The following is a 27984-nucleotide window of genomic DNA, read 5'->3' on the forward strand; positions in this document are numbered from 1 at the left end:
TCAATTGTTTGGGAGTATCTCGGATAAAATTATGGAGTCAGGAGTCGTCTGCTAGTGGAAAATGTTTAGGTAAAACATCGAAAATTTTGTCATGTATGTGCATCAATAATCAGTGAACGTAAGACAATGTATGCGCAAGGAAGCACATCAGTTGATCCATTTGTTGCTGCGTTTGGAAATCCGTTGTTGGATTTGTGTGTAATTATTAATGACAGTGAAATTTTGAATAAATACGGTCTGCAGTTCGACGGACAGGCGGAAATTACCGAAGAAGAATTAGGCATAGTAGATGATATTCGAGTAAGGTAAGCCAAACAATTTTTTTTTCGTGAATGTGAAACTGTTATTATGAGACAATGACTTTCAGTTCGTTTGGCAGAATGATCAATAATGACTAAGAGTAATCACTCTCTAGATCTAATATTAACCCTGCTGAGCTGTCCGGGTCTATATGACCCAAAATGGTTATAAATTTCGTTTCGTGATATTTAAATATCTAAAGAACTATGAAACTTGGCGACCTTTGTCTGAAAATGCAAGGGCAGTATGTGGTTAATAAAGTTTTAAAATATTTTAAGTCATATGGTCAGTGTAAGCCGACATTAATATGATTATTCTAAAGTCAAATACTTTCTGGTTGTCTCATGTTTTATAGTAGTAATGACTTTCCTTGTTCATACTTAACGCTCAACATTCAAGAAGTCAACATCAGCGCTGCGTTTACAACAATGGACTTCTCAACTGTTGGAATTAACCATTGTTTCTGCTCAGTTTGTGTTATCTATCGTTTTGTGATCAGTCTGAATTGTTGACATCATGTTGATTGTATCATTGACTGACGCAGGGTTGGGAGAACACGGCCGCCCGTCTCATTCGATCGTCATCGGGAGTACTCCAAGTATGCAAGCAGCAGAATAAGTGATTTAAGTTTATTTGAAGTATTATTTACTACAGCACTTCAGAATGAAATACAAGGGATGTCAAATATTGAGGGGTAACGAGTTTACGGTAAACAATAGACAAACATTGATGGTTCTCTTTTTCATGCATACGTATGACTCTTATTCCTTGCGGCTGTATATCGCTCACATGGGGAATCTACAATAAGTTTGTGGGATAAGGATACTCGGTGGAACATATTTCGAGCAACCATGTCCCTAGAAACATTCTGTAATATATCTCACTCCTTGAGGTTTGATAGGAAATCCACAAGAGAGGAAAGACGACGTACTAATAAACTCGCAGTATCTGGGAGAAGAGGTTATAAGTCCTTCGTAAACTGTATAATCCAGAGGAAAATGTGGTAGTTGACGCTCAGGTGGTAGAATTTAAAGGCCGCTGTCCATTCAAGGAGTACATCCCAAGCAAACCGGCAAAATATGGAATCAAGATATACATTCTGAGTGATAGCAAGTCTTCACATGTACAGAAAAGGAGAGTGGAGCGGCATCAGAAGAAAGTCATGGAATGAGAGTAGTTTCTGATGTTGCCTCCGACTTGCGGGGTCAGAATGTGACAACTTTTTTACATCATATAATTTGAGAAAGCTGCTTCTGGAAAGGAAACTGACAATGCTGGGAGCCAGAGCTTACACAAAATATGACCAACCAGGAGGTTCATAGTTTCTCATTTTACGTCACAAATGATACTACGGTGGTCAATTACATTCCCAAGAGAAATATGAATGTTGTGCTAATGAGCACGCCCCACCCTGGTTGGGAATAAGTGACAGGGCTGATAAGAAGCCAAAATTGATTTTGGATTATAATCCAACCAAAAGGGCTGTAGAGGCACTCGATCAGCGAACAGGTACATATACAAGCAAACGAAAAACCAATAGGTGGCCCATGATAGTTTTCTACAGTATTCTTGACGTTGCTGCTTGTAATGAATGTCTTACGGACTTCGATTGACCCTTACTGGATTGCAAGAAAATTGACTAGAAGGAGAAATTTTTGGAGGAACTTGGAAAGTAACTGGTTGCAGAGCACATTGCATCAAGGAAACATTTTCCAAGAACAGAAAATTGTTCGAGAATGGTGAGAAGCATCCAAAACCCTGAAGGATTGGTAGGTGGGGTAATCAGTAACAACAAGAAACTCCACTAAACGTGCTCGCTGTGAGTTCTGTCCTTCAAGCAATGACAATAAAACTAACATGCTGTGTGGAATGTGTAATAAACACGTATGAAAAACGTACGTCACGTACTTGTGTCCAAGCTGCAATGAATGAGAAGGAAAGAAAATGACATGGACTGATAGTTGTTGAGAATGACTTTTGGTGGAATATACCGTGCATCAATATTAAAATAATAAATTTTCGTTAGTGAAGCTCTGTGTATTGTTCTTATTACTGTTATCGCTGTAATCATTAACAACATACTGTAATTTAACAACAATGTCGACCGTTTACTACTGTACGAAAAATATGTTTGAGTAGAAGTTTTTTTACTCCAGGATTTCATTATGTCTGCTCATATTGACCTGACTTTACATTTGTGTAGTGCAAGTGAACAGAACAGTAAAGTTAATGTTTGTATTGTTCACTATATGTGGGTACATCGAACATTTCATTACAATGCTGTCGTGTAGTTGGATAGCCTTTAAGGCCGTACAGTACGTACTCTAATTAAATGTTTGCGTATTGAAATTTACAAATTTTACAGATATTCGCCGCAGTACAGTGCGGGTGGAGCAGCGCAAAACTCATTACGGGTATTTCAGTGGCTCGTTAGAGAGCCATTTAAGTCGGTCTACTTCGGTGGTATCGGGACCGATGACCGAGGTGCGCTTCTTGAACGCCTAGTAAAAGATGCTGGCGTCAGTACCAGGTATTTAAAGTGGCGAGCAAATTTTTTGGAAAAATACCAATGTTGCTGTTCAACTGAGAGACTGGCGTATTTCTTTTACGTTTATATTATGTAACCACTTACTCCACCTTCCTATTAGTAGTTTCATACTGTCACAGATATTTCATAGGCGTATTCGAAAAACACGACGATCTCCTCAAATCAGCTTCATACGGCGAATAATGGAGATAATGCAGTCACATGTACTGTGAAATTAGTGTTCATGTGACATGTGACACAAGATTTGTTCTGCACCACCGAAAGTAACTACAACGAGTATAAATTTTTCAGCATGAAAATAATTTTATATACCCTCATAAAAATCTACATCAATGCTCACTGTGAAGCGTGTGGCAGAGGGTACATACTACTGGACTGATTATTAGAGCTTTTTTTTCGTTCCATTCATGTAAGTAGTGTGGAAAAATAATTTTTAAATGCCCCTGTAGGTGCTGTAATTAATCTAATCTTATCTTCATGATCGCTATGGAAGGGGTTATAGTATATTCCTAGAGTCATCATTTAAAGCCAGTTCTTTAAACTTCGTTAAGCAGGCTTTATTGGGATAGTCTTCGTCTATCTTCAAGAGTCTGCCAGTTCAGTTCACTCGACATGATAGTGACACTCTCCCATGGGTCAGACAAACCATTTCCGTGCTGCCCTTCTCTGAGAATGCTCCGTATCCCCTAACAGTCCTATTTGGTATGGGACCCACACACTTGAGCGATATTCTAGGATGGATCACACAAGCAATTTGTAAGCAATCTCCTTTGCAGGCTGATTGCATTTCCCTAGTATTCTACCTAAAACTGAAGTCTGCCACCTGCTTTAGTCAAAACTGATCCTGTGTCATCATTCCACTTCGTGTCCCTACTAAGTGTTACATCCAAGTATTTGTATGAGTTTACAGATCCCAACTGTGACTCACAACTATTATATTCATATCATTCTTATTTGTGGTTGTTTTGTGGTTTGCACAATTTTACAGTTTTGAACATTTGTACAGCTTCATTCGCACTATGTTTCATTGTAGATAACTGCATTATTAGCAAAGTGTCTCGGGTTAGTATTAATATTGTCTGCAGGATCATTAATATACAACATGAACAGCAAGGGACCCAACACTCTTCAATGGGGTACACCCAAACTTACTTCTACATCTGTCGATGACTCTCCATCCATGATAATATGGTGCGTCCTTCCTACCAAGAAATCCTCAATCCAGTCATATATTTTGTCTGATACCCCATATGAGTGTACATTTAGTAATAAGTGTATGTGTGGCAGTGAGTCAGATGCTTTTCAAAAGATCAGAAATACTGCATCTGCCTGACTCCCATGATACATGGTTTCACATAGGGCCTAATTGTTTTTTCTAAATCAGTGCTGGTTGGCATGGAGGAGGTCATTCAGTTTAGATACTTCATTATGATTGAGCTCGGAGTATGTTCTAAGATTCTACAACAAATGGATATCAAATATATGGGATGGTAGTTTTGTGGATGACTTCTGCTACCCTTCTTGTAGACAGGTGTCAACTGTGTTTTCTTCCAACTACCAGGTACAGTTTTTCGTTAAATTGTAGTTAACAAAGGGGCTAACTCAGCTAGGAATTGGGTATAGAATCTGATAGGGATTTCATCAGGCCCTGGGACCTTGCTCGGTTTTAACTATTTCAGCTGTTCCTCAATGTCACTGACACTAATATTAATTTCAGTCATCTTGTTGATGGTATGAGAATTAAGTTGGGGCAATACACCATGGCTTTTCTTTACAGAACATTTAAAACCAGAGTTAAGCATATCTGCTTTTACTTTGCTGCTCTCAGTTTTAGTTCTAGTCTCGTCCATGAGTGAATGGATGCTAGCTGTGGTGCCACTAACACCCTTTGCATAAGACCACAATTCCTCTGGGTTTTGTGAAAGATGATTTTATAGCATTCCGCTATAGTAGTTACTGAAGGTGTCTTGCATTGCTCTCTTGACTGCCAAACACATTTCATTCAGCATCTCTCTATCTATAGCCCTATGTTTTGTTTTGTACCTATTATGCCGTAATCTCTGTTTTGCCAGAAGTTTCTTAACAGTGACTTAACACTATGGACGATCTCTCCCATTATGAACTGTCCGACTGCATACATGTCTATCCAGTGCATGGTCAACTATTCTTTTAAACTTGAGCCATAGTTCCTCTGTATTTCTTGACCAAACTTGCCTAAAACTGGCCATTTTCTTACCATCATTTTGAATATTTTATTGTATAACAGAATGATTTTAATAATAAATATATGCATATTGCAGTATCCCCCCACCCCCCCATGAACCATGGACCTTGCCGTTGGTGGGGAGGCTTGCGTGCCTCAGTGATACAGATAGGTGCAACCACAACGGAGGGGTATCTGTTGAGAGGCCAGACAAACGTGTGGTTCCTGAAGAGGGGCAGCAGCCTTTTCAGTAGTTGCAAGGGCAACAGTCTGGATGATTGACTGATCTGGCCTTGTAACAATAACCGAAACGGCCTTGCTGTGCTGGTACTGCGAACGGCTGAAAGCAAGGGGAAACTACAGCCGTAATTTTTCCTGAGGGTATGCAGCTTTACTGTATGATTAAATGATGATGGCGTCCTCTTGGGTAAAATATTCCGGAGGTAAAATAGTCCCCCCTTTTGGATCTCCGGGCGGGGACTACTCAAGAGGATGTCGTTATCAGGAGAAAGAAAACTGGCATTCTACGGATCGGAGCGTGGAATGTCAGATCCCTTAATCGGGCAGGTAGGTTAGAAAATTTAAAAAGGGAAATGGATAGGTTGAAGTTAGATATAGTGGGAATTAGTGAAGTTCGGTGGCAGGAGGAACAAGACTTCTGGTCAGGTGACTACAGGGTTATAAACACAAAATCAAATAGGGGTAATGCAGGAGTAGGTTTAATAATGAATAGGAAAATAGGAATGCGGGTAAGCTACTACAAACAGCATAGTGAACGCATTATTGTGGCCAAGATAGATACGAAGCCCACACCTACTACAGTAGTACAAGTTTATATGCCAACTGGCTCTGCAGATGACGAAGAAATTGAAGAAATGTATGATGAAATAAAAGAAATTATTCAGATAGTGAAGGGAGACGAAAATTTAATAGTCATGGTTGACTGGAATTCGAGTGTAGGAAAAGGGAGAGAAGGAAACATAGTAGGTGAATATGGATTGGGGCTAAGAAATGAAAGAGGAAGCCGCCTGGTAGAATTTTGCACAGAGCACAACACAATCATAACTAACACTTGGTTTAAGAATCATGAAAGAAGGTTGTATACATGGAAGAACCCTGGAGATACTAAAAGGTATCAGATAGATTATATAATGGTAAGACAGAGATTTAGGAACCAGTTTTTAAATTGTAAGACATTTCCAGGGGCAGATGTGGACTCTGACCACAATCTATTGGTTATGACCTGTAGATTAAAACTGAAGAAACTGCAAAAAGGTGGGAATTTAAGGAGATGGGACCTGGATAAACTGAAAGAACCAGAGGTTGTACAGAGTTTCAGGGAGAGCATAAGGGAACAATTGACAGGAATGGGGGAAAGATATACAGTAGAAGAAGAATGGGTAGCTTTGAGGGATGAAGTAGTGAAGGCAGCAGAGGATCAAGTAGGTAAAAAGACGAGGGCTAGTAGAAATCAAATTTAATTGATGAAAGGAGAAAATATAAAAATGCAGTAAATGAAGCAGGCAAAAAGGAATACAAATGTCTCAAAAATGAGATCGACAAGAAGTGCAAAATGGCTAAGCAGGGATGGCTAGAGGACAAATGTAAGGATGTAGAGGCCTATCTCATTAGGAGTAAGATAGATACTGCCTACAGGAAAATTAAAGAGACCTTTGGAGATAAGAGAACGACTTGTATGAATATCAAGAGCTCAGATGGAAACCCAGTTCTAAGCAAAGAAGGGAAAGCAGACAGGTGGAAGGAGTATATAGAGGGTCTATACAAGGGCGATGTACTTGAGGACAATATTATGGAAATGGAAGAGGATGTAGATGAAGATGAAATGGGAGATACGATACTGTGTGAAGAGTTTGACAGAGCACTGAAAGACTTGAGCCGAAACAAGGCCCCGGGAGTAGACAACATTCCATTGGAACTACTGACGGCCTTGGGAGAGCCAGTCCTGACAAAACTCTACCATCTGGTGGGCAAGATGTATGAGACAGGCGAAATACCCTCAGACTTCAAGAAGAATATAATAATTCCAATCCCAAAGAAAGCAGGTGTTGACAGATGTGAAAATTACCGAACTATCAGTTTAATAAGTCACAGCTGCAAAATACTAACACGAATTCTTTACAGACGAATGGAAAAATTAGTAGAAGCCAAACTCTGGGAAGATCAGTTTGGATTCCATAGAAACACTGGAACACGTGAGGCAATACAGACCCTACGACTTATCTTAGAAGAAAGATGAAGGAAAGCCAAACCTACATTTCTAGCATTTGTAGACTTCGAGAAAGCTTTTGACAATGTTGACTGGAATACTCTCTTTCAAATAGTGAAGGTGGCAGGGGTAAAATACAGGGAGCGAAAGGCTATTTACAATTTGTACAGAAACCAGATGGCAGTTATAAGAGTCGAGGGACATGAAAGGGAAGCAGTGGTTGGGAAGGGAGTAAGACAGGGTTGTAGCCTCTCCCCGATGTTGTTCAATCTGTATATTGAGCAAGCAGTAAAGGAAATAAAAGAAAAATTCGGAGTAGGTATTGAAATTCATGGAGAAGAAATAAAAACTTTGAGGTTCGCCGATGACATTGTAATTCTGTCAGAGGCAGCAAAGGACTTGGAAGAGCAGTTGAATGGAATGGACAGTGTCTTGAAGGGAGGATATAAGATGAACATCAACAAAAGCAAAACAAGGATAATGGAATGTAGTCGAATTAAGTCGGGTGATGCTGAGGGAATTAGATGAGTAAATGAGACACTTAAAGTAGTAAAGGAGTTTTGCTATTTGGGGAGCAAAATAACTGATGATGGTCGAAGTAGAGAGGATATAAAATGTAGACTGGCAATGGCAAGGAAAGCGTTTCTGAAGAAGAGAAATTTGTTAACATCCAGTATTGATTTAAGTGTCAGGAAGTCATTTCTGAAAGTATTTGTATGGAGTGTAGCCATGTATGGAAGTGAAACATGGACGATAAATAGTTTGGACAAGAAGAGAATAGAAGCTTTCGAAATGTGGTGCTACAGAAGAATGCTGAAGATTAGATGGGTAGATCACATAACTAATGAGGAAGTATTGAATAGGATTGGGGAGAAGAGAAGTTTGTGGCACAACTTGACCAGAAGAAGGGATCGGTTGGTAGGACATGTTCTGAGGCATCAAGGGATCACCAATTTAGTATTGGGGGGGCAGCGTGGAGGGTAAAAATCGTGGAGGGAGACCAAGAGATGAATACACTAAGCAGATTCAGAAGGATGTAGGTTGCAGTAGGTACTGGGAGATGAAAAAGCTTGCACAGGATAGAGTAGCATGGGGAGCTGCATCAAACCAGTCTCAGGACTGAAGACCACAACAGCAACAATTGCAGTATCTGTTTGTATAGTTCCCCTTGTATTTGTTACAGGTGCCTGGCCACCTATATTAGCAGACTGGTGTTTATGATGGCAAATATAAACAACTGGTACATTGTTTATAATCCTTTTTTTTTTCTCAGAAACTGCATTACATCATATACACAGAAAGAAGGAACTACAAGGCAAAGGTAGTCCACACATCATAAGACAGCAGTGACAAGGATGAAACACGGAGCCAGATTACCAACATAATAACAACATCATTTAATCTGGCAACAGTTTTAACATTTCAGTAAGGTACTTTTGTTGCCCCATAAAAACTAAAATAAACCCCGTTCGAACAGGCCATGAAGGCCCAATGGTACCGCCCAGCTGCCATGTCACCCTCAGGCCACTGACGTCACTGGATGCGGATATGGATTGACATGTGGTCAGTACACCGGTCTCCCAGCCATATGTCAGTTTATGAGACCGGAGCCACTACTTCTCTCTCAAGTAGCTCCTCAGTTTGCCTCCCTAGGGCTGAGTGCATCCCGCTTGCCCAGCACTTGGCAGACCGGATGGTCACCCATCCAAGTGTTAACACAGCCCGACAGCGCTTAACGTGGGTGATCTGACAGGAATCGGTGTTACCACTGTGGCATGGCCGTTGGCTGTGTTGCTCCATAGCAAGTAATTTAGGTAATACATTGGCAGGCAATTCCTTTGACTGCAAATACTTAACAATGATATCACTCATTTTTACACATTGCCTAATAAAATGTCCCTTAGCACAAACACGTTTAAATCCAGAATGCTGAACTGGATATTATGACAGTCTAATAGAACTCTCCTTCCCGTGAAAAATGATTTCAGGAATTTTGTTGCCGTCTATTTATCAAGTTTCCTGTCAACCATCTCAGAGACACTGTGTCTTTGTCTGCAGAATGTAAAGTTGCATATTCAGCTTCCATAGTTGAAGTGGTAACATCCTTCAGTTTCTTGCTCTCCAGGAAATTATATTTTTCTCTGACAGAAAACTACTTCAATATTGTTACAACCCAATAGTTAAATCATCTACAAAATTTGAATCAACAAAACCAATTATATACAGATCTCTAAAATTCCAGATGTTAGACACAAAGCCATAGTTCATAATACCGTTGAGATAATGAAGGACTTTCTTTGCTGCCATCCAATGCACACTAATAAACTTACAAATGTTGAATTTAAAATACAAACTGCGTAAGATATTTCAGGTCGTGTATTAGTACTGTTATACAGGAAACATCCCACAAGTTCCTGATATGGCACTTGAACTTTATCATCCTGCACATACCAAAGCTTCAATCCAGTCTCCATTGGCATTTCTGTGGAAATACAGTCAAACGTTAACTTTAAAATGCATAGATAATCCCCGATACACCTTATTTTTATCATAACATTATTACAAAAGAATTAAAAATCATCTACATACAAGACAACAATTGCAAGACTTTTACCCACCTTTTATTGAACACACAATCTTCATCAGGATTCACAGCATGTCCCAGGTCTAAAAGGACAGTTTTTGTCTTTTTATATCACTGACTAGCTGTTTGGTTATAATAGAGGGAAACATTCCACGTAGGAAAAATATATCTAAAATCAAAGATGATGTGACTTACCAAATGAAAGTGCTGGCAGGTCAACAGACACACAAACGAACACAAACATACACACAAAATTCAAGCTTTCGCAACAAACTGTTGCCTCATCAGGAAAGAAGGAAGGAGAGGGAAAGATGAAAGGATGTGTGTTTTAAGGGAGACGGTAAGGAGTCATTCCAATTCCAGGAGCGGAAAGACTTACCTTAGGGGGAAAAAAGGACGGGTATACACTCGCACACACACACACACATATCCATCCACAAATATACAGACACAAGCAGACATATTTAAAGACAAAGAGTTTGGGCAGAGATGTCAGTCGAGGCAGAAGTGCAGAGGCAAAGATGTTGTTGAATGACAGGTGAGGTATGAGTGGCGGCAACTTGAAATTAGCGGAGATTGAGGCCTGGTGGATAACGGGAAGAGAGGATATATTGAAGAGCAAGTTCCCATCTCCGGAGTTCGGATAGGTTGGTGTTAGTGGGAAGTATCCAGATAACCCGGACAGTGTAACACTGCACCAAGATGTGCTGACCGTAAACTAAGGCATGTTTAGCCACAGGGTGATCCTCATTACCAACAAACACTGTCTGCCTGTGTCCATTCATGCAAATGGACAGTTTGTTGCTGGTTATTCCCACATAGAATGCATCACAGTGTAGGCAGGTCAGTTGGTAGATCACGTGGGTGCTTTCACATGTGGCTCTGCCTTTGATCATGTACACCTTCCGGGTTACAGGACTGAAGTAGGTGGTGGTGGGAGGGTGCATGGGACAGGTTTTACACCGAGGGCAGTTACAAGGGTAGGAGCCTGAGGGTAGGGAAGGTGGTTTGGGGATTTCATAGGGATGAACTAAGAGGTTACGAAGGTTAGGTGGACGGCGGAAAGACACTCTTGGTGGAGTGGGGAGGATTTCATGAAGGATGGATCTCATTTCAGGGCAGGATTTGAGGAAATCGTATCCCTGCTGGAGAGCCACATTCAGAATCTGATCCAGTCCTGGAAAGTATCCTGTCACAAGTGGGGCACTTTTGTGGTTCTTCTGTGGAAGGTTCTGGGTATGAGAGGATGAGGAAGTGGCTCTGGTTATTTGCTTCTGTACCAGGTTGGGAGGGTAGTTGCGGGATGCGAAAGCTGTTGTCAGGTTGTTGGTGTAATGCTTCAGGGATTCCAGACTGGAGCAGATTCGTTTGCTACGATGACCTAGGCTGTAGGGAAGGGACCGTTTGATGTGGAATGGGTGGCAGCTGTCATAATGGAGGTACTGTTGCTTGTTGGTGGGTTTGATGTGGACGGACGTGTGAAGCTGGCCATTGGACAGGTGGAGGTCAACAGCACTTCTTTTCACGCCAATCACCTGCCACCCTACCTAAAACCTCTTTCCTCATTACCTTAGCCAGCTTCATCCTGACCCACAACTTATTCACTTTTGAAGACCAGACATACCAACAATTAAAGGGAACAGCCATGGGTACCAGGATGGCCCCTTCGTACGCCAACCTATTCATGGGTCGCTTAGAGGAAGCCTTCTTGGTTACCCAGGCCTGCCAACCCAAAGTTTGGTACAGATTTATTGATGACATCTTCATGATCTGGACTCACAGTGAAGAAGAACTCCAGAATTTCCTCTCCAACCTCAACTCCTTTGGTTCCATCAGATTCACCTGGTCCTACTCCAAATCCCATGCCACTTTCCTTGATGTTGACCTCCACCTGTCCAATGGCCAGCTTCACACGTCCGTCCACATCAAACCCACCAACAAGCAACAGTACCTCCATTACGACAGCTGCCACCCATTCCACATCAAACGGTCCCTTCCCTACAGCCTAGGTCTTCGTGGCAAACGAATCTGCTCCAGTCCGGAATCCTTGAAGCGTTACACCAACAACCTGACAACAGCTTTCGCATCCCACAACTACCCTCCCAACCTGGTACAGAAGCAAATAACCAGAGGCACTTCCTCATCCTCTCATACCCAGAACCTCCCACAGAAGAACCACAAAAGTGCCTCACTTGTGACAGGATACTTTCCGGGACTGGATCAGATTCTGAATGTGGCTCTCCAGCAGGGATACGATTTCCTCAAATCCTGCCCTGAAATGAGATCCATCCTTCATGAAATCCTCCCCACTCCACCAAGAGTGTCTTTCCGCCGTCCACCTAACCTTCGTAACCTCTTAGTTCAACCCTATGAAATCCCCAAACCACCTTCCCTGCCCTCTGGCTCCTATGCTTGTAACCGCCCCCGGTGTAAAACCTGTCCCATGCACCCTCCCACCACCACCTACTCCAGTCCTGTAACCCGGAAGGTGTACATGATCAAAGGCAGAGCCACGTGTGAAAGCACCCACGTGATCTACCAACTGACCTGCCTACACTGTGATGCATTCTATGTGGGAATAACCAGCAACAAACTGTCCATTCGCATGAATGGACACAGGCAGACAGTGTTTGTTGGTAATGAGGATCACCCTGTGGCTAAACATGCCTTAGTGCACGGCCAGCACATCTTGGCGCAGTGTTACACTGTCCGGGTTATCTGGATACTTCCCACTAACACCAACCTATCCGAACTCCGGAGATGGGAACTTGCTCTTCAATATATCCTCTCTTCACGTTATCCACCAGGCCTCAATCTCCGCTAATTTCAAGTTGCCGCCACTCATACCTCACCTGTCATTCAACAACATCTTTGCCTCTGCACTTCTGCCTCGACTGACATCTCTGCCCAAACTCTTTGTCTTTAAATATGTCTGCTTGTGTCTGTATATGTGTGGATGGATATGTGTGTGTGTGTGTGTGCGAGTGTATACCCGTCCTTTTTTCCCCCTAAGGTAAGTCTTTCCGCTCCCGGGATTGGAATGACTCCTTACCCTCTCCCTTAAAACCCACATCCTTTCGTCTTTCCCTCTCCTTCCCTCTTTCCTGATGAGGCAACAGTTTGTTGCGAAAGCTTGAATTTTGTGTGTATGTTTGTGTTCGTTTGTGTGTCTGTCGACCTGCCAGCACTTTCATTTGGTAAGTCACATCATCTTTGTTTTTTGACTAGCTGTTTGGTTTGAACTGTGGGAATTCATTTATTCCTCACTTGTATTTCTAGCAATTATCATGCAGGGTGTCCCATATAAAACCAGCACACTTCACACTCGAGTTCAAGTAGATGACGGGTACCAGGTCACAAGTTTTTTCCAGCCCAGTGCATGTCTTAGCCAAGTTATTGAGGATGTAGGATTATTGTGCAAGGGTTTTACAAAGCAAGATCATGTTGTGGTAGTGGGTGGAGTGGGAAACAGTATTGATATTGAACAGGGCTACAATATTGAGTGTGACCTGTTAAAAATAACATTTGCGACAAACCATAAAAATGCTGGCTTGGTTCCTGCTTTTATGTAGTATTAATGCCCCAATTGAAAAGCTCTGTCAGGAGGGTCAATATGGAGCTGGATCAGCTGCTATGCCAGGCATAGGTTTGGTTCCTGTTAAGGGTATTGGTAGGTGGGACTTCACAAGACATGGCTTGCATCTCAGTAGGAAAGGGAAGGATAGTTTGGCTGAGATGATAGCAAAATCCTTAATGGAGGGGCACTGAAGCTTGTGGGAGTACCTCTCTTTTAGGCTAAGATCAGTGTCGAATGATTCAACATTGAATGAAATTAAGCTTAATGAGAAGCTCAGGCAAACAGGTAATAGAGATGTTAAAATATCACAAGCTTCTCATAAATATACAGTGAAAAATAATGTTAGTATGTCACTAGATTGTGATAAAAGCACAGTGAAGAATAATGTTAGTATGTTACATCAGAATATTAGGGGATTAAAAAGCAAAGTAGATGAGCTTCTTGTTTGTTTAGAAGATTTAGAAACAGGGTGGAATAAATCTACTATGCCTGTCTTAACACCATGTAGTCACAGATATGGAAAAGGTAAATGTAGGTGGATATAAGCTGTCAGCATATGTAAGTAGAGACACAATGGAGAGAGGAGGAGATGCCAAAACTTGTTCAGGGCAACATATAGAAGCATGTGCATGTGAGCATAAAGTAAATAATGGTACTTTTGTTCAAATGGCTCTGAGTACTATGGGACTTAACATCTGTGGTCATCAGTCCCCGGTACTTTTGTAATTGTAGCCATGTATAGCTCCCCATTGGGAGATTTTCAGCTATTATTGAAAAACTTGGATTTTTTGCTGTGCTATCTGTCAGAGAGAGGGAAGAAAATTATTGTTTGTGGGGATTTAAGTGTTGGTTTGCTGAAAGAGTCCAGTAGATAGCTTGACCTTCAAGTATTACTTGGTTCTTTCAATTTGACATCAGTTACTGATTTTTCTGCTTGGGTGGTACAGTAAAGCAGCACATTGATAGATGATGTTTTTATGGAAAAAGATAAATTTAATCAAATGAAAACTTCTCCTGTTAGGCTGGTATTACACTAACTTATTTCTTTGTCAAAGTTGATATATCAAATATTCATGTCAAAGAAATTTGATGGTGTAATAGGGAACTTTCAAATCTCACCTGTCATCAAATAAATATTATTAAATCAGGGTAGACTTACCGTGTTGGATGAGAAGGAAAGACACATCCCGCACGGTAAGTCTCCCCTGACCCGCGGTTTGGGATGTCTTTCCCAAAATCTACCCCATTTCCTAGACCTCTTCAGTCCTTTTCCTTCACCCTTCTTCCTTCTCCTTCGACCCTTCTGCCTGAAGAAGGAGCCACTGGCAACAAAAGCTTGCCAACTATAACGGTCTTTTATGTGTACACTTATGAAATTTGTTATTAATAACCCATTCCAATTCAAAAGCAGTAGCGAAGTGCATAGCCACAATTCTAGAAGAGAGGAGATCTCCACTATTCTGGGTTAAATCTGACTTTGGCACCGAAAGGGATGTATTATGCTGCCACAAAAATCTTTGGTCATTTGCCAAATTCAACAGATGAATTTTTACATATGAAGTAGTAACTCTAAAAAAAATGTTAATTACATTGTATAAAGAAAACTTACGTTAAACTGACATGTTCCACATCATTACGAAATGTCGTAATTGTGATATATGAAACAAGTATGAATGTAATGTAATGAAACTAAAAATGAGTAGATAATAGCAATGTTACAGAACATTTAGTTACCTTCTTACAAGAGATGCTGGAACTGCTGGCCAAGGTCATCCAGACATCGCTGACTTCATATGATGATGTTACCAGCAACACACTGTGATTCTGCAGGCATTATGTCATTAATTTCTCTGTTAATGTTCCATTTAAGATCATCCGTTGTGTGAGGACTGGCAGCATACACATCACTTTTAAGTGTACCACTTAAATTTTGCACAATGTTAAGTTTGGGGCTATAGGCCTCTCTTCTCTAAGTGGAGAGGTTCTTTGTGCAGACTACATTGGTTGTCCTGCAACCAGTATCTGCAGTTCTTGGACTTTACACAGCCGGAAAAATGAGTCCAAGTAACCATTGGCAATTGATGTTTACAGCGAGATAAATAATGAATGCTCCTAACCCACCTCCCCCCCACCCCCACCCCCTTTATCCACAAATTTCAACTCTTGCACCACACTCGCGAGATAGGCTTTCAGGTTCATATTATTTAATACACACGAACCTGCTGCGATAACCTGCTTATCGATTTGCAGGAACTTCTCGTACTGTCCATGCGAATCCTGCCTGTAGTTTCAGGGATCCTCACAGTCGGTCACCTGTTCCTCTGCACATTCTGAACAGATCCTACAACCCTCCATTTCTTGTATAGATCTTGAATAGTGCTAGTCGTGGGAAGCTACCTACCAGGATACTTCGCTTGAAACATTCCTTTACATTCCTTGATGGAGCCTGTTTTTATGTAACACTCCACAGTATCAATTTGCTGGTCTATGCTAACTGCCCCATTTCTGTAACAATTCACCACCACGAGCTTCTCACAACAACTGATGCGGTATAGGACTGCTATACTGGAGACTAAAAAAATTATGTGCAGCATCAGTTACAAGATAATATGTGGGCAGCCCCCTATAAAATCTTGACAGAAAAGGTCCTCTGGTTCTGGCTACCCTGAGACGAAGATGACAGATGCTGTCACAAGGTTGGAGGGGTAGAGCAGAATTTTTGCTGCAGAAACTCCTTCCCAATGATGATGGTAAAACTTGTGTAGAGATACATACTGGACTGGAACAAGAATATGTAACTGAAATGGTAGTTGGTCCATGTGCATACGAGGAGGTGGCTACAGAAATTGCGAGACTCAAGAAAGGGAAGGTCGAGGGCATCCATGCTGAAGTTCTTCAGCAGATTGCACCACTAATAACAACTGTTCTAATTAAGACCTTAAATGAGGCATTACAGCCTCGCATAATTCCTATAGCATGGAAAATGGCTAGTGCAGTAATAATAACGAAATCTGTAGACAAAGATCCAAAGAACCCAAAATCATATAGTCCTATCTGGCTTTCGAATAGTCTAGCCAAAATGCAAGAACAACTACTGTGTGATAGACTCCAGTCTCGTAGAGAGTTTGTTGGATTGAATCCCCATCAATATTGATTCTGCAAGCACAATTCAGTCGACAATGCAATCAATCACGCCCTTGGCACAGGCAACCAAACGGAACAAAAATGTATGGTTGCAATTATGATTGGCTTCGCAGGCATATACAATAATCTGTGGTGGCCTGAGATGTTTGCACATCTCAGAGAACTTTGGGATAAAAGGATGCCCACAGTGATCAATCTGTGGCCCCACCTCTTGGGACCTGTCAATCGAGCCCTTGTTAAATTTAGTTGAGAACCATGAGTGTGCTGATGGCATTGTGGCCTATGCCAGTGACATGTTATAGTCATTATGTCAGCAAATTCAAGAGCACAAATAGGAATGAGAGCAAGTAGCATATTGCGTGAAATGGCCAGCTGGTGTACGAAACACAAATTGACAATTTCTCTACACAAAATGTTGAAATGTGAAATGTATTTTATTCATCTCATAATGTCAAGGTTACAATTTTCTTATTTAAAATTTACAATAATACTTTGTGGAGAATTTACTTACTTGAAGATTGTCAAACTTACAGTATTTACATCTGCTATAACTATCATACATTTTCATTCCATTTTAGGGATCCAGCTCAAAGTATCACTTCGTCCTTCATGAAATCTTCCACAGAGTAGTAGCATCATTCAATTAGAATATCATATAATTTGCTTTTTAAAATATTTACCTTCATATTCATTATGTCACACCCTTTTATTGTGTTGTGAATTTTTATGGTTATATACTGAAGAGTCTGACCACTCAGTTTTAAGTGATGAGAGGTGAGCATAAAGTTTTCTTTACATCTCGTGTCATATGAGTGTTCAGAATGATTTTTTAAAAACAGATCAGCTCTGCTGCGTAGGAAAAGAACTACCTCAAAGATGTATAAAAAGGGGACAGTTGATTTTTTAGCTCTTTAAATAATGGTTGACCTGATGCCCTCGGCTGTGCAGAGCACATTTTACGAATGATTCCTTTTTGCAGCTTCAAAATTCGGGTAACGTTTCCCAAAAAATTATGCCATATTGAATAATAGATTCAAAGTAGCTATAATATGCTATTTTCCTTGTGGCCATATCAGTGGCATAGGCTAAAATTTCCATTGCAAATGCAAGGCTGTTTAATTTATTTGCTAGATATTCTGTATGAGAATTCCAACTCAAAGTTCTGTCTAAGTTTCTTCCCAGGAACCTGACTGAGTCAAGTTCTTGCATTTTTTGATTGTTGTGAGTGATACAGGTTTATTCAATTTTTGACTGTTTGATTTTAAAGCTCATCATGTGCATTTTTGAAATGTTTAGCCTTAAACCATTTAGACTGAACCATATTTCCAGATTACGTAATGTGTTCATGACACACTGTGGTATGCTGTCAGAATTTTCATTTTCAATTAGGGCAGAAGTATCAATTGCAAACAAAGTTAAATGAGTATTTATATTGAAAGCAAGTCATTTACATAGAACAGGAATAAAATGGGTCCAAGGATTGAGCCTTGAGGAACACCTTGTGTGACAGTTTTCCACACTGAGAAGTAATCTGCTCCATTTGATGTTATTACTACCCTTTGTTTCCTCTCCAAGAGATATGATTCAAGCAATGTCCCTTATTCCGTATCTGTTGAGTTTTAAAAACATCAGGGCATGATTTACAGAGTCAAATGCTTTTGTGAGATCACAGATTATTCCTGCGACCTTATCTTTCCTATCTAGTGATGAAGTAATTTTTCCAATAAACTCATTTATCGCATCTACTGTGTTGTTGCTGTGTTGGAAGCCAAACTGGTTGTGTGAAATGATATCATTCTGTGTGATGAAGCTTTGTATCTGTAAAGCAGCAATTTTTTTCAAATATTTTTGGTATGACAGGGAGTATAGAGATGGGGCGATAGTTTCCCATGTCATCTTTTGAACCATTTTTAAACAATGCTTTTACTTTCGCATGTTTCAAGAAATCAAGGAACTAACCTTCTTCAAAGGATTTGTTTATTATGAGAGAGAGAGGATGAGCTATTATGTTGTAATCTTTTTTAATTATTTTGGTGGATATCCTATCCCAGCCAGCAGAGTTTTTGTCTTTTAAGGAGAATATGACATTTTCAACAATTTTGCTGAGACTGTGTTGAATTTTTTAAGACATTCACTGGTATTGCCTTTTAACCCAAAACTACTGACTTTCTGATCATAATTTGCTATGTCTAAATCAAATTTTGCTACATTTATGAAGTACTCATTGAAGCACTCAGATATTTGAGCTAGATTTATAACCGATTTTTCTGTAAGTTTGACTTTTGAAATGTCTTGTTTGTGATTTCGGACACATAATTCAGACTTAACTACATACCATATTGTCCTTGTTTTATTTTCCTGCCCTAGAATGAATTTGTTATTTGCCATTTGTTTTGAAGCTTTCACAACTATTTTAAAAATAGTTTTATAGTTTCTAATATATTTTACAAAATCAGGATCTTTGTCGTACTTCAGCTGATTGTGTAGCTTCCTTTTCCTCTCACTGGATATTTTTGTTCCTGATGTGATCCATCTTATCTTATTTGGTGCTTTGTTGCAATATGATCTTGGAGGGAAAGCTTCATTAAATACTTCAAGAAAACTGTTTAAGACTGTACTAAAGTTTTCATTTGTTGATTCACTGTCCCCGAAACACCACTTAACTTTACTTGGTTTCTCGTAGAATATTTCAGTGTTTGTTTTATTGAGACTTCTTTTGATATAAGTTTTTTTATACAGGGTGATTCAAAAAGAATACGACAACTTTAAAAATGTGTATTTAATGAAAGAAACATAATATAACCTTCTGTTATACATTATTACAAAGAGTATTTAAAAAGGTTTTTTTCACTCAAAAACAAGTTCAGAGATGTTCAATATGGCCCCCTCCAGACACTCGAGCAATATCAACCCGATACTCCAACTCGTTCCACACTCTCTGTAGCATATCAGGCGTAACAGTTTGGATAGCTGCTGTTATTTCTCGTTTCAAATCATCAATGGTGGCTGGGAGAGGTGGCCGAAACACCATGTCCTTAACATACCCCCATAAGAGAAAATCGCAGGGGGTAAGATCAGGGCTTCTTGGAGGCCAGTGATGAAGTGCTCTGTCACGGGCTGCCTGGCGGCCGATCCATCGCCTTGGGTAGTTGATGTTCAGGTTTCATAACTAACCTTTTTCGTAGGACTCTCCATACAGTTGATTGTGGAATTTGCAGCTCTCTGCTAGCTCTGTGAGTCGATTTTCCTGGGCTGCGAACAAATGCTTGCTGGATGCGTGCTACATTTTCATCACTCGTTCTCGGCCGTCCAGAACTTTTCCCTTTGCACAAACACCCATTCTCTGTAAACTGTTTATACCAACATTTAATACACCACCTATCAGGAGGTTTAACACCATACTTCGTTCGAAATGCACGCTGAACAACTGTCGTCGACTCACTTCTGCCGTACTCAATAACACAAAAAGCTTTCTGTTGAGCGGTCGCCATCTTAGCATCAACTGACGCTGATGCCTAGTCAACAGCGCCTCAAGCGAACAAATGTACAACTAAATGAAACTTTATAGCTCCCTTAATTCGCCGACAGATAGTGCTTAGCTCTGCCTTTTGTCGTTGCAGAGTTTTTAATTCCTGAATTTGTGGTATTCTTTTTGAATCTCCCTGTATTATGTTGATTAGTTTTTGGCAGTGAGACAAACAAGGCTGAGTGATCAGAAAGCCCTAAGTCGAGACAGAATTTATGTACATTATCAAAGTATTAATTTGTTACAGTGTTGTCTGTGCATGTTGCTGAGTGAATATTTTCTCTGGTGAACTCCAAAAATTTAGTTTTAAACCAGACTTTTTAATTGAATCAAGAAATTTTGTTGATTCTTTATTGTCATTTGCAGTGTTTATATTAAAATCTGCTTCTATTACAGTTTTTTTCTTCTTTTGTTTCTTTAGTTTATGTAGCAAGCACTGGAATTTAGAGAGGAAAGGTGTGACTAAAGCCCTTTCAGGAATTCTGTAAATTGAAATGACTAACCTATTAAGGTCCTTAAGCTCTACGCAACAACTTTCGAATATGCAGTCTTCATGTAAACGATTAAAATCTGTTCTCACTTCATAGCTTCTAGAAGAGTCAAGCAGTATGCAGCAACTTCTGTGAGGCTTTTTCTCTCTGCAATAGCTGCTTGCAACATTGAAATTTTCAATTTTATTTAAAATACATATTGTATTAGAGCTAAGCCTGTGCTCATTTAAACAAATAATTTTTATGTTTTTACATTCTGAGAGAAGCATTTGTAACTCATCGAGTTTGTAACTTAGGCTGCTGGAAGATTTAGAATTTAAGCCATTTATATTCCAGTGCATCAAATAAGAATTTTTGTTTATTTTAATGGTATTAAGCATACATTTTCGTAGACACTCTTTAGCAGTTTTCTCTTCAGCTAACAGGCATTTTTCTCTTACATACCCTCCAGTAAATATTATTTTCTGTTAGTTTTAATGATTTTACAAACATCCATAAACATTTTGCTGAAGGTCATCGATCCTAGTCTGTTTGGATGCAGTCCATCCTTGGCTAGACATTCCTTGCCCAAAAAGTTTTTTGAGTTTATAAATATAGCATCTAGTCTGTCACAACACTCATTTATTCTTCAGTTGATTCAATGGATATAACTGTCACTCACCGACCTCCTGTTTATGATTCCACTGACCACTATCCTGGAAGCAGGGTAAATTATTCTGGCTAATAGGATTATATTTTTTTATTCGTTAATAATTTCCTCTTTGCTGTATCCTCAGAGGGAATTTGTCCCAACATGGATGAAAACGGCTTTGTAATTTTTGTTCGCTTCTTTTTTGATGTTTTCTCTTGAATTTTTAATGCTTTTAAAATAGTTACTGAGCTGATGGGACCTAATTCCTGGGCGGACTTCAACTTCGCAGGTTGGCACTACGACATTTTTCAGCATGGAGTCGTCAATTCTGAGAAATTCATTTTCAGGGCACATGACGTTCTTCCTTGTTTGCATCGATCATTTTTTGGGACATGGTTGAGTCGCAGTTTTCTTCATGAATAAGATCCGCATATTCATTTCTAGGTGTCAGTACTTCTGATTGTCGTTTTATTGCTTCCAAGGATGCATCATTACCGTTTTTTGAAACACAGCTTGTATCACTCCGCATCCACAGATTTCCATCGTTTCTGGCAATGTAGTCCCCGCAGTCACAGTCTTTTTGGCACATAAGTTCATTGTTTTCATTTTGTAATGTTAATCAGTCATCCTTAAGGGATTCAATATCTTTCTGCAGCAATTGAATAACAGTTTCTTTTGCAGTCACTTCACTTTGGAGATCAACCTTTTCTTCACTTAAATAGGTCCGTAAACAATCCTGGCAGCACCACAAGAAATTTTAGGTTTACTTTTGCACACTTTTCATGTAGCCAGAAGTGACACTTTACACACAGAATTCCTTTTACAACACTTTTTTGCATTCCTTGCACACTGCGCTGCTAAATGTTTGCTTTTTTGAAAGAGCTGCACTGTTACACTAACCTATTGGTGCCATCTTTCTTCTTGTGTAGTACTAAAGGGAAGCCTTAATAAGGACCCTTCCATCAAAACACTGGACTCGCATTCGGGAGGACAATGGTTCAATCCCGTCTCCGGCCATCCTGATTTAGGTTTTCCGTGATTTCCCTAAATCGTTTCAGGCAAATGCCGGGATGGTTCCTTTGAAAGGGCACGGCCGACTTCCTTCCCAATCCTTCCCTAACCCGAGCTTGCGCTCCGTCTCTAATGACCTCGTTGTCGACGGGACGTTAAACACTAACCACCACCACCACCTTCCATCAAATTAAGAGTAAATAATATGTCTAGGAAAAGGGTCACAAGGAATCTGGGTGGCATGATCAATGAAAAGTTATCTTTCAAAGAACATACACAGATCACTTCTGACAAGACAGAAAAACTATTAAAGAAACTGACAAGAATCAGTACAATAGACTTCCAGTGACCGTTAAGATATATGAGAGTGTATTGCTGTGCAATTTTTGAGTCCATCATATGCTTCACGGCCAGTATGTGGGTGCACAAACTGAGCCTTCCAATAAACAAAGCCACTAAGCCACTGTTCAGCACAGGCAGAGAAGGGTGTTGTTACGATTGTCGGGTGTCTTTGGAACCACGTCAGTGGTTGCCCTCTATGTGGTCCTTGGTCTCTTTTCAATTGACATCACTATCAGGTACCGTGGTGTAGCATGTTGGTTAAAGAGGGGTAACAGAGATAGAGTAAGGGCTATAATAGTGGGAGACATAAACAGTAAACTACACTTAGAAGCTTGGCATTAAGGGCTGTGATAGGGGGAGACATAAACAGTAAACTACGTCTAAAAGCTTGGCATATTGATACCTGGCAGAGAGAGACTGGGACATGAGTGACAAGGGCCGTAGGGTCTATGACTTTTTCACGGATATTAGAGAGAGACTTAAAATGAAATATAGAGACTAGAGTCGAGGAATGACATTTTCTGACCAGTCATGGGCCCTACTCTACGTATTTACACTACGTGAATCTGAGGGAGAGTGATGTATGTTCACGTGGGGATATTGGGACCTCAGAACATACAATACTGCTTTGCATGCTGTGTACACAGGCAGAACATCTGGACCTGAGACACGATAACATTTACAAGTCTTTTAGAGACTGGATTGAACTAGGTAACACAGCAGACAAAATCTGTAGACAGTACAAGAAGAATATGTCAGAGACCTAGCAGGCATAGACACAGAGAACATGGATATTCAATCCATAACAGTAGCACTGAAGATGCAGATGATAACACCATTGATAACGGCACATGTTCAGATATGGATAGTATAACAGTCTCATGCATAATATATGGTACAATGTAGGAGGAATGAGACAATGTGATGAATTTACATGTGACAACTAGTAATCAAATTAAGTAGAAATATGAAAATCAGTGAATTTAAATGTGAAAATTGTGATAAAATAAAGAGACAGTTACAGCATAAAACTATAAACTGTAAATGTAACAATAATATATACAATAAGTGAAATGATGATGATGTGATAACATGTAAAATAGTTGTTAGTTGTCGAAATAGGATAGAAAATTGCTGCTAAGAGGGCCACAGCGTGATAGCATCGTTCCGAGTCCTATCCCTCAGACTAGCACATATAGAATTCAAATTAAGTAATGTCAAGAAGTATAATTTCAGTATAATGGCATTCTATGTCAAGCACCTAGCTCTATTTATACGAAAACCTAGAAACTTACATGTTAACAAAATGCTTACATTACATTTAGATATAGGCCAAAAAGGCTAAGGCTCAAGAAGTCCTCTCAGGTTTCCCTCTTTTGGCGCAGTTGGTGATAGGATCCATTTTTATTTTAACATTTTTATGTGTTAACAGTTGTAATTAATTTTTCACTTTTTCTTTTCTGGGGTTTTGTATTGTGTTTATTTTGTAAGTATTGAAATGTTGCAAACAAATATTGTCAAGTCACTACAAACTAGTCCACCTCCACATAGCAGCACACAGGTATCGGCACATCTGTCACCCAAAGTAAGTACATCTGAGAGCGCATATGACTCTGTGGGGGGGGTTATGTGGTGGCTAAGAGACCACCTGTAGGGAAAACAAAGGCAGCGAATCTAATAACAAGCAGTAGCTGAAAAAGAAAATCTGTGTCCTGCTTGACACCAAAATGTCATTGTAAGTATCTGGATGTAATGTTACAAAGCAATGTGAAATGTGAATGAGCATGTGATGATTGTGGTAAGAAAGACAAATGGGTGATTTCAGTTTACTGGGAGAATTTTGGGAAAGTGTGGTTCATCTATAAAGGAGTCCGTATAGGACACTAGTGCAACCTATTTTTGAGTATTGTTCAAGTGTTTGGGATTCACACCAGATCAGAGCAAAGGAAAGACCTTGAAGCAATTCAGAGGTGGGCTGCTAGATTTGTTACTGCTGGGTTAGAACAATGTGCAAGCATTGCAGAGATGCTTCAGGAATCCCTATAGGCAAGGCGGCATTGTTTTCGAGGAACACTTTTGAAAAAATTTAGAGAACCAGCATTTGAAGTGGAGTGCAGAAAAATTCTGCTGCCACCAACATACATTTCATATAAGGACCATGAAGATAAGACACAAGAAATTGGGTTACATATGGAGACATATAGGCAGTCAGTTTTCCCTCACTGTATTTGCAAATGGAACAGGAAAGGAAATGACTAGTAGTGGTACAATGTACACTCCACCAAGCACCTTGTGGTGGCCTGTGGAGTACATACTTAGATGTAGAAGATTTTCATTTTCCGTCCATAAATTGAGGGTCCACAGATATAGAAAAGGTTTATTTTTATATAGAGCTAAATTTGTTTTAAAGCAATTATCTTGAGCAGTTGGTTAGATAACCAATCTGTGAAGTAAACATATTGAATGTGATGACTAGAAATCAGTCTGAATATTTTGACTGAGTGAATATAGTGATAGGAATTGGCAACTACAGGACAATTACACAATCGTTGATGACTTATTTCTGCATGTTTGATAGGGAGGTATCTGTACCTAACAAGTGTCACAAGAAAATAGTTACAAACTACCTGAACAACCATCAGCAAGCATTTCAAATATTGGGTATCTGTGCCATAACTTCAGAAGTATTGTTTGCCATTTGCTAGATACATTTGTCCTGTGGAATGTTCAGTACTGAAGACCATTCGTGGCTCAAGAGGCATGTCAGAGATTTACTATAAAGCAGACAGAACTGCATAGCAGATACAAAAATACTAAACCTTAGGTGACAAAAGCACTTATTGTGTCACAAAGTGATTTCTTATCTGTGAAGTTATCAAAAAGTCTAAGGAAGTTATCATTTGTTGAAATGCCTATGATGGCATGAAAACAAAGATGACAAAATGAAGCTTGAAATACTAACTATGTCTCTGGGTTCCTTCATTATATTGTTGCACTGATGTAAAAAAATATTATTAGCTCCTTGTGTAGCTACTAATTCACCATAATAAAAAAAATTATTAGCTCCTTATGTGACTACTACTTCACTGTAAGTTATGGTTGTTGTGTGCCCTGAGCTATTTATTTGATCAAAAACCATGACACTTTTAATTTCATTTTTCAATGTGGAAGTAACTTTTTGATATATCATAGACATGTTAACGGTCACTAAACAAAAGCTTGTTTTATAGGCCATTCATAATTTTGTAGAATTACTGGATTTGTGCAAAAAATTTGAACTGACATAGCCATTGGTACTTGTATTTATGGATGGCAGTTGCTTGTGTTTGTCAATGCCTTCGTTTCTGAGAATGCTTACCCTAATTTTTCTTACATCTATTTATTTATTTATTTACAGATATTCGTACAATCCTGGTTATCCCACTGGAACTTGCATTGCTCTCATCAATGGTGAGCACAGATCACTGGTGGCTCATATTGGGGCAGCAACCAAATATGACGGTTCATTACTGGATAGCAAGGATGTAACTAAATTACTAGAGCGTATAAAAGTGTTGTACATCGAAGGCTTCTTCTTGACTCACAGTTTTCCGGTGTGTGTTAGACTCATTGAGATATGCAAAGTAAACAAGATACCTTTAATCTTCAATTTAAGCGCTCCATATGTTTGTGAAAGTCATACACATGAGGTAACTGAGCTTGTTAAGGGTGCTAACATCATATTTGGAAATAGTGCAGAGTTTTATTCCCTTGCCAAGCAGTTGAATATTAAAAACAGTAGCTTAAAAGATATTGTTGTGAAACTTAGAGAAAATTTTAATAATTCTCTTGATGAGAGTAAACTACAGCATTGTGATGTATCACAGATCTTGAAGGAAGGGAAATTGATTATTGCTACTCAGGGCAAAAATTCTGTTATTTGTGTTTATGGGAAAACAAATACAGTTTTAGAAGTAAAAGTTGTAGAAATGGATCTCTCACAAGTGAAAGACACCACAGGTGCTGGAGATTCTTTTGTGGCTGGTGTTCTTGCAGGTATCTTCCACAACTGCAGTCTGGAAACCTGCATTCATTTGGGATGTTGGGCTGCTCAGGAAATTATTAAGCAGATTGGCTGTACAGTCCCTCCTTATCCTCCAGACGGTGCAAGAAAGTTCTTAGAGGGGTAATGTTTTGAAATTGTGATCTGAGTAGGATACTTGATTATTTTGGGATCTAGATTTAAATGAAATATTACAAAAAATAAATGCAATTTGTTATAGTTTCTTTCACTAAAAGACTGCAGAACCCTTTTCTACATGTGAAACTCAAAGCATCATATAGTTTGTGTGTACCTGAGTAAAGCTGTTAGTCACATTTCAATATTTTATTTTATTTGTAACCACAGAGAAAGTTTCCAAAGAAGGTTGAGAGATATCTTTACAGAACTGGTGTGTGGAGAATACTTGAAGTACCGTACATGAACATGTATGTGTTGATTTAATTACCCTTTTAACAAAAATATAATATAGTAAAGTACAAACCATGTCACTATTTGAGCCACTGTCTACATATAAGTATTGATACTTTGGTTGAGAAGTTGTCTCACTGTACTCATAACTCCCAAGTGCAATATTGTCATCATATAATGCTGAAGAATGGACAACAGTGAAATTAACCATCGAACAGATGCACCTTTGTATAAAGTGTGCCGGCCACAAATAACATTGTCTTGTACCATTTCATTATTGCTTCAGCTAACTGAGTGCTAAGTTGTGTTGTCATATGTCCAAGTGAGCAGCGGTAATATAAAATCAGCTGCATGCTTGGTGAGAAAAAATGTATAATCCATAAAAGAAAATGTCGCAGATTCTGACCTAGTGGCACAATCCTACAACGAGGCAGTTGTATATGAAGCAATTAGCAGTCTAATAAGTGATTGGCTGTGATCTGATGCAACTGCACTGTTTAATGCTTCAAGTGTGTCATTACTGTGGGGTAAGAATTGTATGCAGTATCAGAGTGATATAATGGAAGTTTATTTTATTATTTTTTAATTAAACTGTGGTTTTGTTCATTTATGCTTACCTTGGTAACATGAAGACAGCTGTTCATTAAATGTATACAAAGTGTGCTGTGTGCCTGCTTGAGGGTTAATTGCACCAGAGATATGTGAACAGTTTTTATGGATGACATTCATATTGGTAAGAACTGTCAGTCAGCCATATCATTATCACAATACTGAATTTTCGTGTGCCATATTCATTTGGCTGTTGATTAAGTGAATTACGTTCTGGAGTAATGTTGTGGCTCTGTTGTTGCATTTCGTAGAATGTTACTTAGAATAAAAATTTGATTTCCTTCCTTACTGTGTCAATACTACTTATTGTGATTTTATTTTATTTTTGCATTTTCTGAGAA

The 27984-nt window shown here is 39.4% G+C and overlaps 1 protein-coding gene across 2 annotated transcripts; it reads left to right on the plus strand.

Annotated features, from left to right (window-relative positions):
* Nucleotides 1-27931, plus strand: LOC124799296 (adenosine kinase-like). 2 transcript variants are annotated; one of them, XM_047262882.1, is made up of 3 exons: nucleotides 2-305; nucleotides 2666-2830; nucleotides 25982-27931. In XM_047262882.1, exons 1-3 carry the CDS (start codon nucleotides 127-129, stop codon nucleotides 26751-26753), a joined length of 1116 nt encoding a protein of 371 aa, XP_047118838.1. In that variant the 5' UTR covers nucleotides 2-126; the 3' UTR covers nucleotides 26754-27931. The 2 variants fall into 2 exon arrangements, with proteins under 2 accessions (XP_047118839.1, XP_047118838.1); XM_047262883.1 differs by lacking the exon at nucleotides 2666-2830 and having other exon boundaries at nucleotides 1-305.
* Nucleotides 27932-27984: the final 53 nt, after the last annotated feature.

The sequence above is a fragment of the Schistocerca piceifrons genome, chromosome 5 (genome assembly GCF_021461385.2).
Source record: "Schistocerca piceifrons isolate TAMUIC-IGC-003096 chromosome 5, iqSchPice1.1, whole genome shotgun sequence".
Taxonomy (NCBI): Eukaryota; Metazoa; Arthropoda; class Insecta; order Orthoptera; family Acrididae; genus Schistocerca; species Schistocerca piceifrons.